The following is a 15,070-nucleotide window of genomic DNA, read 5'->3' on the forward strand; positions in this document are numbered from 1 at the left end:
GAGATGATATGTTGGGCAAATTTTGGCTGACTTGATATACTACAGTGAGTATATGAATTTTTCTTATTATATACTCAGTCGGTTAATACTGCGGTATAAGTACAAGAGTCGGTTAATACTGCGGTATAAGTACAAGTACGATTACGCACCCACATACATGCATACTGTATCTACACATATACATTCCAACGAAAAATTTCTAGTTGATCACAGATATACATACATACATACATACAATGTTATAAATATTGATTTTGCACATTTAATATTTTAGTTTATCAACGAATCTCATCCACCGTGGAAGTGCGAAAGTGTTGATCACCGTTAAGATCAAGCAATCAAGTAGAAGAATTATCGCAGGAGGGTTGTGTGCGCGTGCGGTTCAATTGTCATCTACCAAAATTTTAATTTTGTTTGGCGGTGATCATATTTAACATATAAAAATGGTAATTTTATGTGAAAATGTGGTTGGATTTAAAAATAAATTTAAATAAAAATTAAAAAAAAAACAATGAAATGTCAAAAGATTATAAAAAAAAATTATAGTAATAATAAGAATATGAGTGTTGAAAATTTATATGGGATGCCAGGATAAGAAAAAAACAGACAGCGATCATAACGCAATTTTAAAACTCCTAAAAACTGAAAACTCACACACACTTCACAAATAAAGATGTACCTTGATATTATTCGCCTGTGGATCCAGAAACAATTAAAGAATTCATTTCAAAAATGTGATACGCGAATTTTCCAAAAGTTACATAACGTCTTTCTAAGTTAAATTGTGATTCAAGATCATTTATGTAATAGTAATAATAATGTGTAACTTATAGACCAAAAATGTTCTAGAAACTACTCCAAACTTTGCTGGGACGAACATAGAGATCTGTTAAGGATCTATAAACGTGAAATCAACAGTTCGAAGAGTGTTTCATGGAAAAATTTCTGTGCGTCAATGTTGTTGTTGTTGTTGTAGCGATATGGACCCTCCCCGAAGACCTTGGGGAGTGTTATCGATGTTAGTGGTTCTTTGGCGGATGCAGATCCGGTAACAAGCACCATTAAAGTACTAGCCCGATTGTCTCGGGAACGATTTAGTATGACCACATGAAACATTTTAGGCCATAACGCCCTCCCACCCCTTAGATCCATTAGGAAATTGGGGTCGCCAGAGCCTCGACTGTTGAAGTAACAGGATTCGACATGGGTAAGTTAGGTTGACAATTTGGTTGGATAACCTATATATTGTGCTGCCAATCTCTTGAAAGGGTTGCGCTACACAACCCCTTAAATCAATTTGTTATTTTAGTCGCCTCTTACGATAGGCATACCTGCCGCGTCTATGCGTACATGGAATGCTCCAGCGAAACGGCGAGACTGAGGAAGGTCCTATCTAAGGAAGAAGCGGTCGAGGCACTGATAAGAAAGGACGACGAAGAATGCTCACTTAGTAGTGAAGAGTCTCTTAAGACAATATTTAACATACACAATATCCATCAGGAGATGATGCGGAAGAGTTATGTAACAACATCTACACTCCTAATATGGAGCGAGAGGAAACAGCTTTAATGACAAGTACCAAAATTGAATGGGCAATAAAAATTTTGGCCAAGCTCAGATGGCCAGATTCAGATGGGAGATTACCTGCTATGCTGCAGATGGTAGGTGAACCATTGTAGAATGGCTGCGAATATTTTTAGAGGGTTGCATAAAACTGCACCACATCCCGCAATCTTGGAAAAGAGCTCGAGCAGTTTTGATACTAACAGCAGGAAAAACCTGTCATCTGCACCTGAAAGACTACGGGCCTATTAGTTTGACAACTTTTCTGCACAAAACCCTAGAGAGATTAATATATGTGTTTACAAACAGCACAACATGCTTACACCTAAGGAAAGTTAGTCGATTCTGCATTGCACAGGGTTGTCATGAATATAGAGAAAGCCAGGAATATCCCCTAAGTGTTTTTTTGGACTTTGCCGGAGCTTGCAACAATGTCTCGAAAAAGAGCAGTCATGTACTGCCCCAACTCTATTGAAGTTCATACGGCCTTAATTGGATCGGCCCATTTTTAGCTGAATATTGATCACTTCGCTATGGGATTTGTGCGAGGCAACGAAACTTGTAAACAGAGGAACGCCACAGGGTGAGGTTTTATCACCAATGCTGTGGATGCTGATTATCACCTAATTGCTTAGGCGGTTCCACGGAGGACCAGTGAAATGTACAGCATATATATATGACGTTTCAACTCCCTAATGGATCTAATGAATCAGGCACTTCGGGATGTACATGCCTGGACATCTGGAGCTGGGATAACCGCCAACGTGGAAAAAATGTACCTAGTATTATTTACTAGGAAATATAAGATCCCTATTTGGACTAAGACTTATCTTGGAGGGGTAACCTTACAATCAAAATGTAGCACAAAATATCTAGGAGTACATTCTAGATAGTAAGTTGTCGTGGAAGCTCCATGTAGAAGAGAGAGTAAAGAAAACCTTCGCGGCACTGTATGCATGCAAAAGTATGCTAGTATGCAGGTGGGGACTATTGCTCAAACTCTCTCACTGGGTTTTACGCCAATTGTCAAACCCATATTTTACTATGGGATCCTTGTTTGGTGGACAGCTACAAAAGAAGTACGTATACTAAAAAACTAGTGGGGGTTTGCGGATGTTAAATGATTAGCATAACGGGAGCCCTAAAAACTAAACCGACAGCAGCTTTGCATGCCATGCTACACATCCCGCCTGCAAATGGAATGGCCAAAAATATTGCGTTAGTCACTGCAAAATGGCTTATGGTCTCGGGCCAGCTTGAGTGCAGACCGTGTGGCCATAGCAAACGGAAAATATCATCCCGCGCCTGAGCTTCGAAAGAGATATTGTGCCGGAGGGTTGGCGCCAGGGTGCAAAAGTGTATATATACCGATGGTTCCAAATTAAAGGAAGGGGTCAAGTCTGCTCTTTACTGTGCCGATCCAGAAATAAGAAGATGCTACAGGCTGCCAGGTTATTGCAACGTCTTTCAGCCAGAAATTATAGCAGTGAAGAAAATAAGAGATTCTGAAGGAAGCGTGCTTATGCTGCAGTCGCGTATATATATAAATGCATCAAGAGAAGTCCTAGAATACAAAGAAGCATTTAAAAAACTTTGCCGAGGCCGGACCATAAATCTGTACTGGCAAAAAGCGATAAAAGGTAACTGAAAGGCCTATGATTTGGCAAAGGGGGATGTAGCACTCGCGCTATCGCCTGTAATCTGTGTGGAAGTAATCAAAAGGAAACAGGAGTTGAATATGATCCATTAAGCAGGAAAGACATATACAGAAAGAGAAAAGAAGACTTAAGGCTCACAATGAGCATACTTGCGGGTCACTGACTTCTGGCCTCACATGCGTATAAGTTGGGCTTCGTCAGTAACAGCAGATCTGTGTTTGTGTCCTGCGCTCGCCAGGTCAAGGCTCCAGCTATTAGGCGCGGCAGAGTTGCCAGGTCTCGTGGCCGCAATTAAACTAGGTCCTAGAAAGGTTCTAGTATTTGCCAAGGAGTTATTTTATAACATAAATCCTGGCAGCTGATTGGTGTGCTTAAGTTTGGTCGTCAAACAAATTCTGGTAACACTATGGAGACATTCAGTCTAAGTGAGGTGTTATTGACCGTCCAGTACTACAGTGTTTTATACCAACTGAATTGTTGTTTAAAATTTTGAGCCTAAATCTGAAATTTTTTGTGCTACATACATATGTATGACCAAATAAAGGAGCACCAAAAAAAAAAAAAAAAAAAAAAATTTCCGGTCTTTCGGTAGGTCTCCTATTCATCGTATATGCTATGTTTTAATCAAATCCTATATTGGAAACCATGAAAAGATCTAAAAACTTAATACTTATTTTTTGAAAACCGGAACTGTCTTCTTTTTTTAGGTGTTTTGAATAACTTATTTTGTTTTGTTGATTTTCCGACAGGTTGGATAAATGATATATATTGGAACGATTTTCCGTCATCCCTTGTCTAATTTCGTTTCGAGGCAAACCGCTTTCGGCGTTGTGTCATCATCAGTGTCGATTTTCTTTCTGATCTGTTGTTGTCGCTTGTCCTGTATTTATAGTTCGTAGGTACATGAACAGTAGGGCGGGTCGATTTAAAAATCGCTCGTTGCTCTGTGAAAATCCTATTCTAGGGATCAAAATAAGAAACTTTGCCGAAGGAACCATACCTCTAAAACGAATTCTGATGCCCACCCCCCCAAACGGGCCTCCAAAGTTAGTGGGGGTCGGTCATACATTTGGACTCGGTTGGAGCACTCTAAATGGGTCAAAGTGGGATTTTTCAAAATTTACCCCTACCCAAAAGTTCGACCCAAATTGGGGGGGGGGGGGGGGGGGGGGGGCATCAGAATTCGTTTTAGAGGTATGGTTCCTTCGGCAAAGTTTCTTATTTTGGTCCCTAGAATACGATTTTCACAGAGCAATGAGCGATTTGTTTGCCTCCCCACAAATCGACCCGCCCTAATGAACAGGTATTGTCAAAATTGATGCTTGTGTATATTTAGTGCTGTGTATGTGCTGTGTGCTCATTCAGAACCGAGGATGGCTTTTACTGATCGTTTTATGTGGCTGACTGAGGCAGGTAAAAGTCCGCAATTTTAGTCGTTTGATCTTCTTTGTGGGTTTGTTGTTTTGGTGCGTTAATTGTTTTGTGTTTATTTGTTGTTGTGTGTTTGTCTGTTGTACCTGTGTGATTACTTTGTTTCATGTAAACAAGTTTTAAAGGCTCGAATATTGTGTCAGAAATTGTGTTTATCTGTTCGTATATTATTGTACCGTTGAATGTTTTCTGTTTGTAGATTTCCATGTTTTCGAGTACGTTGATACGTCGTCATTTTGCTTGTATGTGAACAACCCTAACTGTTTTGTTGATGTTTGCTGGGGAACATTCAGTTTCGACCATGTGATTCGCGTAGTTAGACTCTGGTTTATTGTTTGGATTCCGTGCTATGTAACTATGTTGCCATCCGCAGGTAAGTTTGTATACGCCGTGGCTGCTAAACGGACCCTCTGAGGTAGTGTTTGTTCTTAGTCTCCGCCCTAGATTGCTCGATGTTTTGAGCATTGTGTTAGTGTTGTATTTTTAAAGAAGTTTGCTAATTTATATGTTGTTTTTCCAGTATATGTCATAGTCGTCGAGGTGTTATTATTTTCCTTTTCATTATTTCTTTTTGGTTTTCCATGCGTCTTTCTGAGCTTATCTACTAGTGCTTTTTACATCCGTTGTTTGCAGCAATTTTATATATGACTTCAAGCTCTCTCTTATATGCCTCTTATGTAAGAGGTGCTCTTTCAAGTCTATGTACCAAATGCCTTACTGCTGCATTTTTAAGCTGTTGGGGGTGATTTGAGCTATTATGTATTATTGTGTCGGTGGCCGTTGGCTTTATTTATATATGTCATAGTTAAATCTTTTGCCAACTTTATCAATATTTATCGCGAGGTCTAGATAGTTGATTCCTCCCTCTTTTTCGGTTTCCATTGTAAATTTTATATTTTCGTACTGCTTGTTGAGGTACTCCAGTGCAAGCTCTTCGTTATTAGTAGTTAAAAGGCATATTATGTCAACCACGTATCTAGCATAAAACGACACGCCTAATTTAGACTTCGGCTCCTGTATGTAAGAATGGCTCTAATGTGGGGCTGCCCATTCCAAAACCGTTTATTTGTCGATATATTTTATTGTTGAATTGAAAATAGTTTTAACGTAAAGTGGTTCTTAGCATATTTGTGACTTGCATACTTTTCACTTTGTTTTTTGTATTATGAACTATTGTTGAGCTAACTATGTCCAAAGCCTCCGATAGTGGTATTGATGGGTATACATCTTTTATGTCAAAAAATACCAATTTGCTGTTCTTTGTTAGTTCTACGTTCTCAAGTTTCTCTATTCTCTATATCTGTTGTGTTATTATTGCATATTCGTTCCTTAACTCCAGAGTATCTTTTAATATCGTTTTTAAATATTTGGACAGTTTGTAACATGGTGCCGATTTAAAATTTATGATGGGCCTCATTGGAGTGTCCGGCTTGTGGATTTTTGGTAGCGCAATTGGTGGAGGAACCGAAGGGTTCATTTGGACCAATCTATGTGAAAATTTTCCGATCTCGAACAAAAACGTTTGAAAAATTGCATAAGCCGATAGTTTAAAATTAAGCTCAAGAGTTTTCACCTTTTAGGAAATACAACAAATAGTAATAAAAGTGTTTGAATTGTAAATAAAGCTTTATGAATCATTCTTAAAAATAAAAATAGGTATGTAATAAAAAATGATAACCCAGCAAACATTCGGTGTCAAAAAAGAGTCAGAAAGGAGTATTAATTCGAATCGTTTACTCTCATTATGAGCTAATTTTTGAGTCCGGTATTTCCCTTCTTGTGATGGTCGCCTGATATGAACTTTATTCCTTTTATATCTTATGACTTTGAATAGGAGACATATAGGAAGACTTTTGGCCTTATAAACAGCTCATTTTCCATACTTATCAGACTCTGAATAGACTCTCTTAAGATGGTTTCAGTGCCATATATGACTCTTCGTTACTCACCCCTATTCTGCATTTCGATTACGTTCCCGTTCTACGCTCCGCTTCAATCGAAGTTTGGTATTCTGCATTACGACGGAATCGTAAAGAGAAGAGGAAGAGCAAATGATTTTTCGAAATCAGCTGTTGGTACGGAATGTGTGAACATTGGAACAAAATAAATTAAAGAAAATTTGTAAAAAACACTGAAAAACGTTTATATTTTATTATCCACGCCATTTTGTACAAAAAAAGCAATACAATATATTGCCGCAGTGTTATATTTTTTTGAGTGAAGTGCTTTCATAACTTTAAGTTGTTTTTGTCGTTCTTTTGGCCAATTCCCTGCCGTGGCCACCAAGTTTTGTTAAAACGGATTCCTGCACGAATATAGTTGACATTTTCTGAATTTTAAGGATGCTAATTTTATTGCACTGGCCTAAAATAGTTTATGAAGATTTATTTATTCTTTCCGCAAGGATTGTTTACGTTTTCGCTTCACCTTCCTCAACTCCGGCAGCTTGCTTTGGCATATAGCTGAACCCAACGAACAGTCACAAATTATAGCTGTCTATTATAATGGAATCAATAGCCGCGGCATTATTTGTGGAGTTGGAAAGCAACGCATACGAAAATGGATAGGCGAGAATGGAAAGGCAAATATTGTGAGATTTGTGTAATCCATTTGAGATGAGTGACGAATTGTAAGAAATTGAGCTTAAAATGTGGTAAAGTTTAAAGACTTATTTTCTTATTTAGGTTCAAAAAAACTTTCGACTTAATAAGGATGCTTTCAAGTATGTGTTAGATGCTTTTGCGGGGCAAATACGTCCAAAGACTTCGACATCGACATGTTGATTTTGACCTGGAAACATATAAAAAATAATCATCATCAAGCCTTCTACGTTTCTTAACAAGTTTTACTTACTTTTTTGTTAAATTATGTTATAAATTAATAAAAAAAATAAAAATAAAATATTTTTCCGCCAACTAATTTGCAACTTAGAAAAACGGAACTACGATCGAAATGCAGAATACGCAAAATCGAACGATTCGAAGTTGGATCGAAAGAGATTGGAACACAGAATACCAAATTTGCTAAATCGAAAAAATTCCAATCCAAGTCGAAATGCAGAATAGGGGTGACTGTATATAAATTAAATTTGTTAGACATTGGAATTGCGATTCATTCCCGAACCTGTACCGGAACTATATCCGGCAAAGAACCATCAACATCGTACGTGTGTTTGTGACTGAACTCCTCCAAAACGACTGAGTCGATTTTATTTAAATTTTGTGTGTGTGTTTAAGGGGATACACAATTTGGTCAGGGAAGTCTACCAGGGGCCGACCTATGCCAAAAAACCTAATTTATGGTGCGATTTGCTTGAAATTCGGTACAGGACTACCTCTAGAAACTTTTCTTTCCGGGAAGTGGACCAAATACCGACCTGTTCCGTCTGCTTTAGATTTGGTAAGAGGTATATCTTTGCTTAGCTTCATATATGGGAAACTATTCCTTCCAGGAAGCGGACCAGTGGTCGGCCTATGCGAAAAAATACTATTTATGGCACATTTTCTTGAAATTTGGTAGAGGGGTTCCTCTTGGACTAGTTTAATATTTACATAAAGTGAAGAAGGCAATTCATATTTGGTATAGGGATTCGATATATGAGGATATTGCGGTAAGAGAGGTGCAGGGAATGGGAGTCGTTTTCGAACTAGGAGTGGGACTAGAAGTGGAAGTGATAGTGGGATTATGAGAGGGTGTGAGATTAGAAATGGGAATGGAAGCATTATGGGAATGGAAGTATTAGTGGAAATGGGAATGGAAGTGGGATTGGGAGTTGGAGTGATATAGGATTCGGGGATGGGAGAAAATTAAACACAATTAGAGATGGACAAGAATAAGAAGAACAAGTTCGGGTGTAACCGAACATTACATACTTAGCTGAGAGCTTTGGAGACAAATGTTGGTGTTGAAAGTTGACATAATTTACTTATATTCTGTAAATAGTAAATTTTTTGTTAAAATTTGACTTTTAAAATCTTTTTTAAAAAGTGAGGGTGTTCGTTATCCGATTTTGCTAATTTTTATTTAGAACACATATAGTAATAAGAGTAACGTTCCTGCCAAATTCATCACGCTATCTACAACGACGGCCAAATTACAGCTTGCAAAACTTGTAAACTACCTTCTTTTAAAAGAGGGCGGTGCCACGCCCGTTGTGCAAAATTTTACTAATTTTCTATTCTGCGTCATAAGGTCAACCCACCTACCAAGCTTCATCGCTTTATCCGTCTTTGGTAATGAATTATCGCACTTTTCGGTTTTTCGAAATTTTCGATATCGAAAAGTGGGCGTGGTTATAGTCCGATTTCCTTCATTTTAAATAACGGTCTGAGATGAGTGCCCAGAAACTGGCATACCAAATTTCATTAAGATACCTCAAAATTTACTCAAGTTATCGAGTTTACGGACAGACGGACGGACATGGCTAAATGAATTTCTTTTTTCGCCCAGATCATTTTGATATATAAAAGTCTATATCTATCTCGATTAGTTTATGCCGTTAAGGGGAAACCGTTATGCGAACAAAATTAATACACTCTGTGAGCACTGCTCAGCTGAGTATAAAAATGGAGAAACAAGAAAAATATAATAGGATAGAAATGGGATAGAGAGAGAAGAGGGGAAGCGGGGCTCACTTTTGAATGTGGGCAAACAAATTTTGGGAAGACGAAAGGCTGCTGGGTATTATATTTAACATATAAACTGTGGTCTCGATAATAAACAGTAAAGCAGTTTCACACAGTGGCACCTTACCCCCCAGGCTACTTTGGCCGGTGTGTGTTGCACCGGCTTCGTGATAACTAGCTTCAATTGGAAGTAGTTCTTGTGACGAAAATAGTTCCCATTTCATTCCTTGCGTAAAGGATTTTCAAAACATTTCTGAATTTGATAATTGGTTCCCATTTGTCGTTCATCCCCTGTGTCTCTACAAGTCTGCCACCAGGCATGAAAGTTCTTATCACCATGTACCAGGGACTACCCGCGCCTGTACAAATTTTGTGCGATTTTAACATTGGCATGGTATTGGAAATGGCCTTCTGCCACACATAGCAAATTAAGGAGACTTTGTGGTACACTTTTTCCGAAAATATGTATATACGAAAAGTACGCCAAAGAAGCTAACTCAAATTTTCTCTCTGCAGGAGGATGATGAGAAAATGGACATCATGCGCAAGGCATTCCAAATGTTTGACACCCAAAAGTCCGGTTTCATTGAAACACTCCGCCTCAAAACGATACTCAATAGTATGGGTCAAATGTTCGAGGAGAGCGAATTGCAATCTTTAGTCGATGAGAATGATCCCGAAGATACGGGAAAAGTTAACTTCGATGGATTCTGTAATATTGCGGCGCATTTTCTTGAGGAAGAAGACGCCGAAGCCATACAAAAAGAATTGAAGGAAGCGTTCCGTTTGTACGATCGTGAAGGTAACGGTTATATTACCACATCAACACTGAAAGAAATTCTAGCGGCATTGGATGATAAACTCTCATCAAGTGATTTGGATGGTATTATTGCGGAAATTGATACAGATGGATCGGGCACTGTAGATTTTGATGGTGAGTTGATGCACACACACAGATAAATATGGATGTGTAAAAGATACTCACTTGCATGAATAAATGAAATAATAAAATAAATTAATGTGCATCTAAAATCGTGCAAATTTTTCAAAAGATAATTAAAGAAAATATTTATTGAGTTGTCAGTCAATTCTTCAAGTGGAAATTGCGTATTCGATTCGTGCCACTTTTGATGTATCAATTAAATTTTTATAGTTATAAATGGGTCATTCCATGACTAATCGATTAAGGTTAAGAGATCTTTATATATGTTCTTACTTGTTTCTGATATTTTGGCTCCATATTTTTACGGAAATATTTTTAAAAATCATTTTAAAAAACTTGTTGCTGTAGATTGATCCTAGACGAGAGCGGCAAAGAGGTGAGTGGGACACATTTAAAAAACTGGGTATAGCAGGACCGAAACCAAAACATATCTAGAAATCTAAGTGAGCTTTAAATGGGAGGGCCGGAGCTAGCCCTTAGCACTGACTATATGTCGTCTCCATCACCTTCTTTGTCAAATACCGTTGATCGAACTACTTTGCTGAGCTATTTATATATTTATAACTTCGTTTTTAGACATCTCCGTAAGATCATTTAGAAACGCTTTACCTTCTTCTTCTGCTTAGTGCCCGACATTGGCTTAACAAAAGCTTTTCCCTCGCATCCTCCTTGTTAGTAAAAACTTCAAGGAGTGCGATCCACGGTTTTTCAGGGTTAAAAGTAAATTTGTTATATCCTTTCCCATAATAAGGCCAAGTTTTGTCTGGATTTGTCGCACGTTGTGCCCGTGCACCGATGTAAGACTGAAACTATAGTGATATGCCACTTCCAAAAGTTCTTTAAGTAACAGCGGAAGGCTGTTAGTTTACTCTGGCTATCTGACGAAACATGTATCAGTTTTCTATTCACAAATGCGTAACACAATTTACCGCGCCTAGGTTGCTAATATTTGTGCTTAAAATATGCTGAAATTGTCGTGATGGCAGCAAATAAACGCTCGCTTTCTCTATTCGGGTATTTCCGACTAAGATTGGAGCTAAATGCACCGCTTATGCAGATCTCTTAGATCCTATGCAGTTTTATCAATTCTTTGAGTTACGTCAAAATAGTAAAACTGCTGTTGAGGTTCGATATATCCATTGTTCCACGTTGAGAGGAAACTCTTTAGGAATACCTATTGATAATTTAAAGAAGACGAGTTTTCTTTCATCGCCCGCTCGCCTTTATTACCACTCTAGAGAAGTTTACTAACTAGGATGTCCTCCCAAACTCTTGATTTTGTACCCCCTCTTTACCTAAAAATATCCTCGGTCTAAAGTCGAAATTGTTGCTCTTATTTTCACAATTATCTATTTTTTTTCCAATAGACAAAAACCTTCAAGTTTTACAATTTAACATTCTTCTTTGTCGGCTATCAATCTGGTAAAATTTATATCAGGTATAACTTTGTATAGCTTCAGATACAAGAACTTGGGTTCGCCAGGACTTCGCTTGCGAAATACACGTGCGCACACGTGTAATAAGCAAAATATTCTTGGATATCAAACTCCAATCAATTATAATACATACGTTAATATTTATGTCAAGATTCATCTCGGATAGGTAAGGTGTCAGTTGGATAGTAGAAACTCTATATAATGTACTGAACTATATCCTACTGCCCGACATTCGGAAGACTAAGACAGTACTAAGAAGACATTGCAAACCAAAAATCAGATGGACTAGTCTATGTTAAAAGCCTTCAGATGCTTTCGTAAGTTTGAATGTATATGTAAGTGCCTTCTCGGTTCGATAGGGCTGGAATGTAGCCCCAGTAAGACATTCGTGCCCGAAGAAGAAAATAAACCTTCGTAGTGTGTATGTAGCATGTTTACCTATTACACCGATGGCCCCTGGGAAAATCAAATTCAAAATAGTTAAGAAACGTTTTTCGCGCCACTACTTGGTTCGCCCCAGCAGCTGTGTGGAGGGGACCGAATTAATGTCTTCCATGAAAAGATTCTCAGCGAAAATTTATCTGACTTGCAAATGCCATTCGGAGTCTAAGTAAAACGAGTTTCTTCTAGCTCATTTGTTAAAAAATTAACAGCAGCACGACACAAATTGGAAGAGAATCTCAGCCTTAATCGTGATGGAGGTCAATCGCGTCAAGTATTTTTTTTTATATCAGAACGAGTATGATGATCAACGTGAGAAGACTTTTCACCCAAAAAGTTGTTGTTGTTGTTATATTAACGATAAAGACACTTCCCGGAGGCTTTAGGGAGTATTATCGATGTTGATGGCTCTGATGCGGATATAGATCCGGTACGTTCAGGTAATAAAGCATTATTAAAGTACTATCCCGACCATCTTGGGAACGATTTATATTACCACATTAACCTTCTAGGCCATATCGCTTTCCCCACCCCCTAGTTCCATGAAGATCTTGGGATCGTCAGAGCCTTGCCTGCGAAATATGTGTATGATACATTCATATTTGTAACAGGATTCCCCACGCGTAGGTCAAGTTGGCAATTGGGTTGCGGAAACTTTGAAGCCATAAAGCTTTGTATTGCGCTTATCAACCCCTTTAACCCCACATCAAAAATCCTTAGTCCAAATCGTACTTTTTCTATTACTTTCGCAGTTTATGATGGTTTTTATTTTGATCAAGTCCGTACTATTTCGAGTTTGCTCTGTAAGACTATTTTTCTTGCGGAGCTTTGCAAAAATTAAAGTACTACCATGGATATGAATGCGGTAGACTCAAAGAAAAGTACCGCCAGGAATATTTCGACTTCCAAAGGAAGAAGCCATACAACAACCACTTCGTATTTTCAAATTATCTTCCAACCGTTCACCTCTTACCTTAAGAAACTAAGGGTCGACAGGCCGCACGTATAAGAAAGTGCACGTTTACAATACTCTCCTACTTTATCGCGTTTAAGATGCTCGGACGACCAACAAATCCCATCACTTCTGTTTTTCACTACCTTGAGCTCAGTGCAAATACAAAGGCTCTTAGATCATTCTTCATTTGATTCTTCCAGCTAAGTGGCGATCTTCCTCAGACTTTGTTTCTATAACAGGGTTCCGATAAAAGTAACGTCCGAGTCATCGATATCCGCTTAAAGCTCATTACGGTGCCAAACAATGACGGTGACATATATATTTATGACAGGATTTCCCTCGGAAAAGTGAGGTTGCCACAGAGATCGGAGAAGCTCCATATAGTGTACTTAACAACTCTTAAATCCCCTTTTTGGAGCATCTTCTTATTCACAATGCTGCTTGAAGTCCGGTGTTGTTCAGTTCTTAGAGGATATTTCAGAACAAAAATAAAATCTTTAGATGATCATCCCAAGCAAGAGATCACTGAAGCTTTGGCTTGAACACATATGACCGCTTGGTGATCTATATTACAAATCTATAGGTCATTGATGTGTATGAATGATGAACATATTGTGGCGAATATTAGCATTACTATGATGTTAGTAAATAATTACAACAACAAAAAGCAAGCAGCCACACTCATGTACATGCACACAATAAAGCAAGCAGCCACACTTATATACAAGGCAACGCAGAATATTCCACACACATAACCAGCAGCTCGAAGCGAAGAGATTTTTTCACATACACTTATGTATTAAACAGATAAGAGCAGGAGCTATTACTCGCACATAAACACGTATATAGCTAGAAGAAAAACATAAACTACAGATATCCATGTATATAGCTAAATAACCAAGCATGAGAAACAACTGTTCTAGAAGGCATGTTCGTGAAACATCTAGACTTTAGCAGAATGGGCGAACGAGGTAACCGATAGTATATAAACAGCGCAAGCTGAAGAACCAGTAATCAGTTTGATTTAAAAACGGCACACAAATACAAGTATAATTGTTATTGTGAAGTACTACTCACAAAGTAGTCTAAATAACTCAAATATGCAGTATTGCAATGGTCTGTGATATGTGGTATGTGGCTTCCCGACGGGTTAGTGATTGGCTGAGCACTCGCTAAAATACTTGTTTCCAAAAATCGTAAATTAATCAGACAATTTGTGATGGAATGACTCGTATTAAGTGTGTAGTGATTATTCTTATTTCAGATATTTATATTCTTGTATTCGATTAGTTGTTGCTAATGTTTATTTTCTTTACGCTAATTTCTTTTTCAGAATTCATGGAGATGATGACTGGAGATTAAATCTTTATTACACTTACAAACGCGTATCTAGAAGCGCACTTACAGCTACACACACACATACGTTCACACAGATGCGTTCACACACATGCAGTGCATCGAAAATCAATGTCGAGCTCATCTGCTCCTTGTAGAACAAACAAATCGAATAATTATAAAATTAAAAAATTCACATACATACCGACATACATACACACAAATATACATAAACACATTTTGCTAGCCATTTGTTATAGTTCGATTTTGATGATGTTGTTGTTGTTCTGTTCTATCTATGTAAATGTATATGTATTAAAATGATTATTAATTGAACCTTTTCGGCACACAAATACAAACAAGTACTACATATCTACATATGCATGTACATATGTATGCATATATGCTCGTTAGCTAGGTTTTACATATAATAAAATTGATCCAAAAAAATTGTTTATGCTATGGTTTATTTCAAGAATTTCCGCCTTTGGTGTAATATTTGGAAGACAGGTGGCCAAAGAATTATGCAAAAATGATTTTATTTTAATTGTAAATTGTTTGTGTACTTGATATTATGAAGAGATGAACTTGAAAATTACTACATAGAAACATACACATAGGCAGATCCAAAAAATTAGTATATACTAGCAGACCCGTCAGACATTGTTCTGAATTATATTAAA

At 37.7% G+C, this 15,070-nt stretch overlaps 1 protein-coding gene across 1 annotated transcript; it reads left to right on the top strand.

The window, feature by feature from the left end:
• Positions 1-274: 274 nt before the first annotated feature.
• Positions 275-14,789, top strand: TpnC25D (Troponin C at 25D). Its single transcript, XM_067767351.1, has 3 exons — positions 275-446; positions 9,794-10,211; positions 14,386-14,789. Exons 1-3 carry the CDS (start codon positions 444-446, stop codon positions 14,412-14,414), a joined length of 450 nt encoding a protein of 149 aa, XP_067623452.1. The 5' UTR covers positions 275-443; the 3' UTR covers positions 14,415-14,789.
• Positions 14,790-15,070: the final 281 nt, after the last annotated feature.

Source organism: Eurosta solidaginis, chromosome 2 (assembly GCF_040869045.1).
Source record: "Eurosta solidaginis isolate ZX-2024a chromosome 2, ASM4086904v1, whole genome shotgun sequence".
NCBI lineage: Eukaryota > Metazoa > Arthropoda > Insecta > Diptera > Tephritidae > Eurosta > Eurosta solidaginis.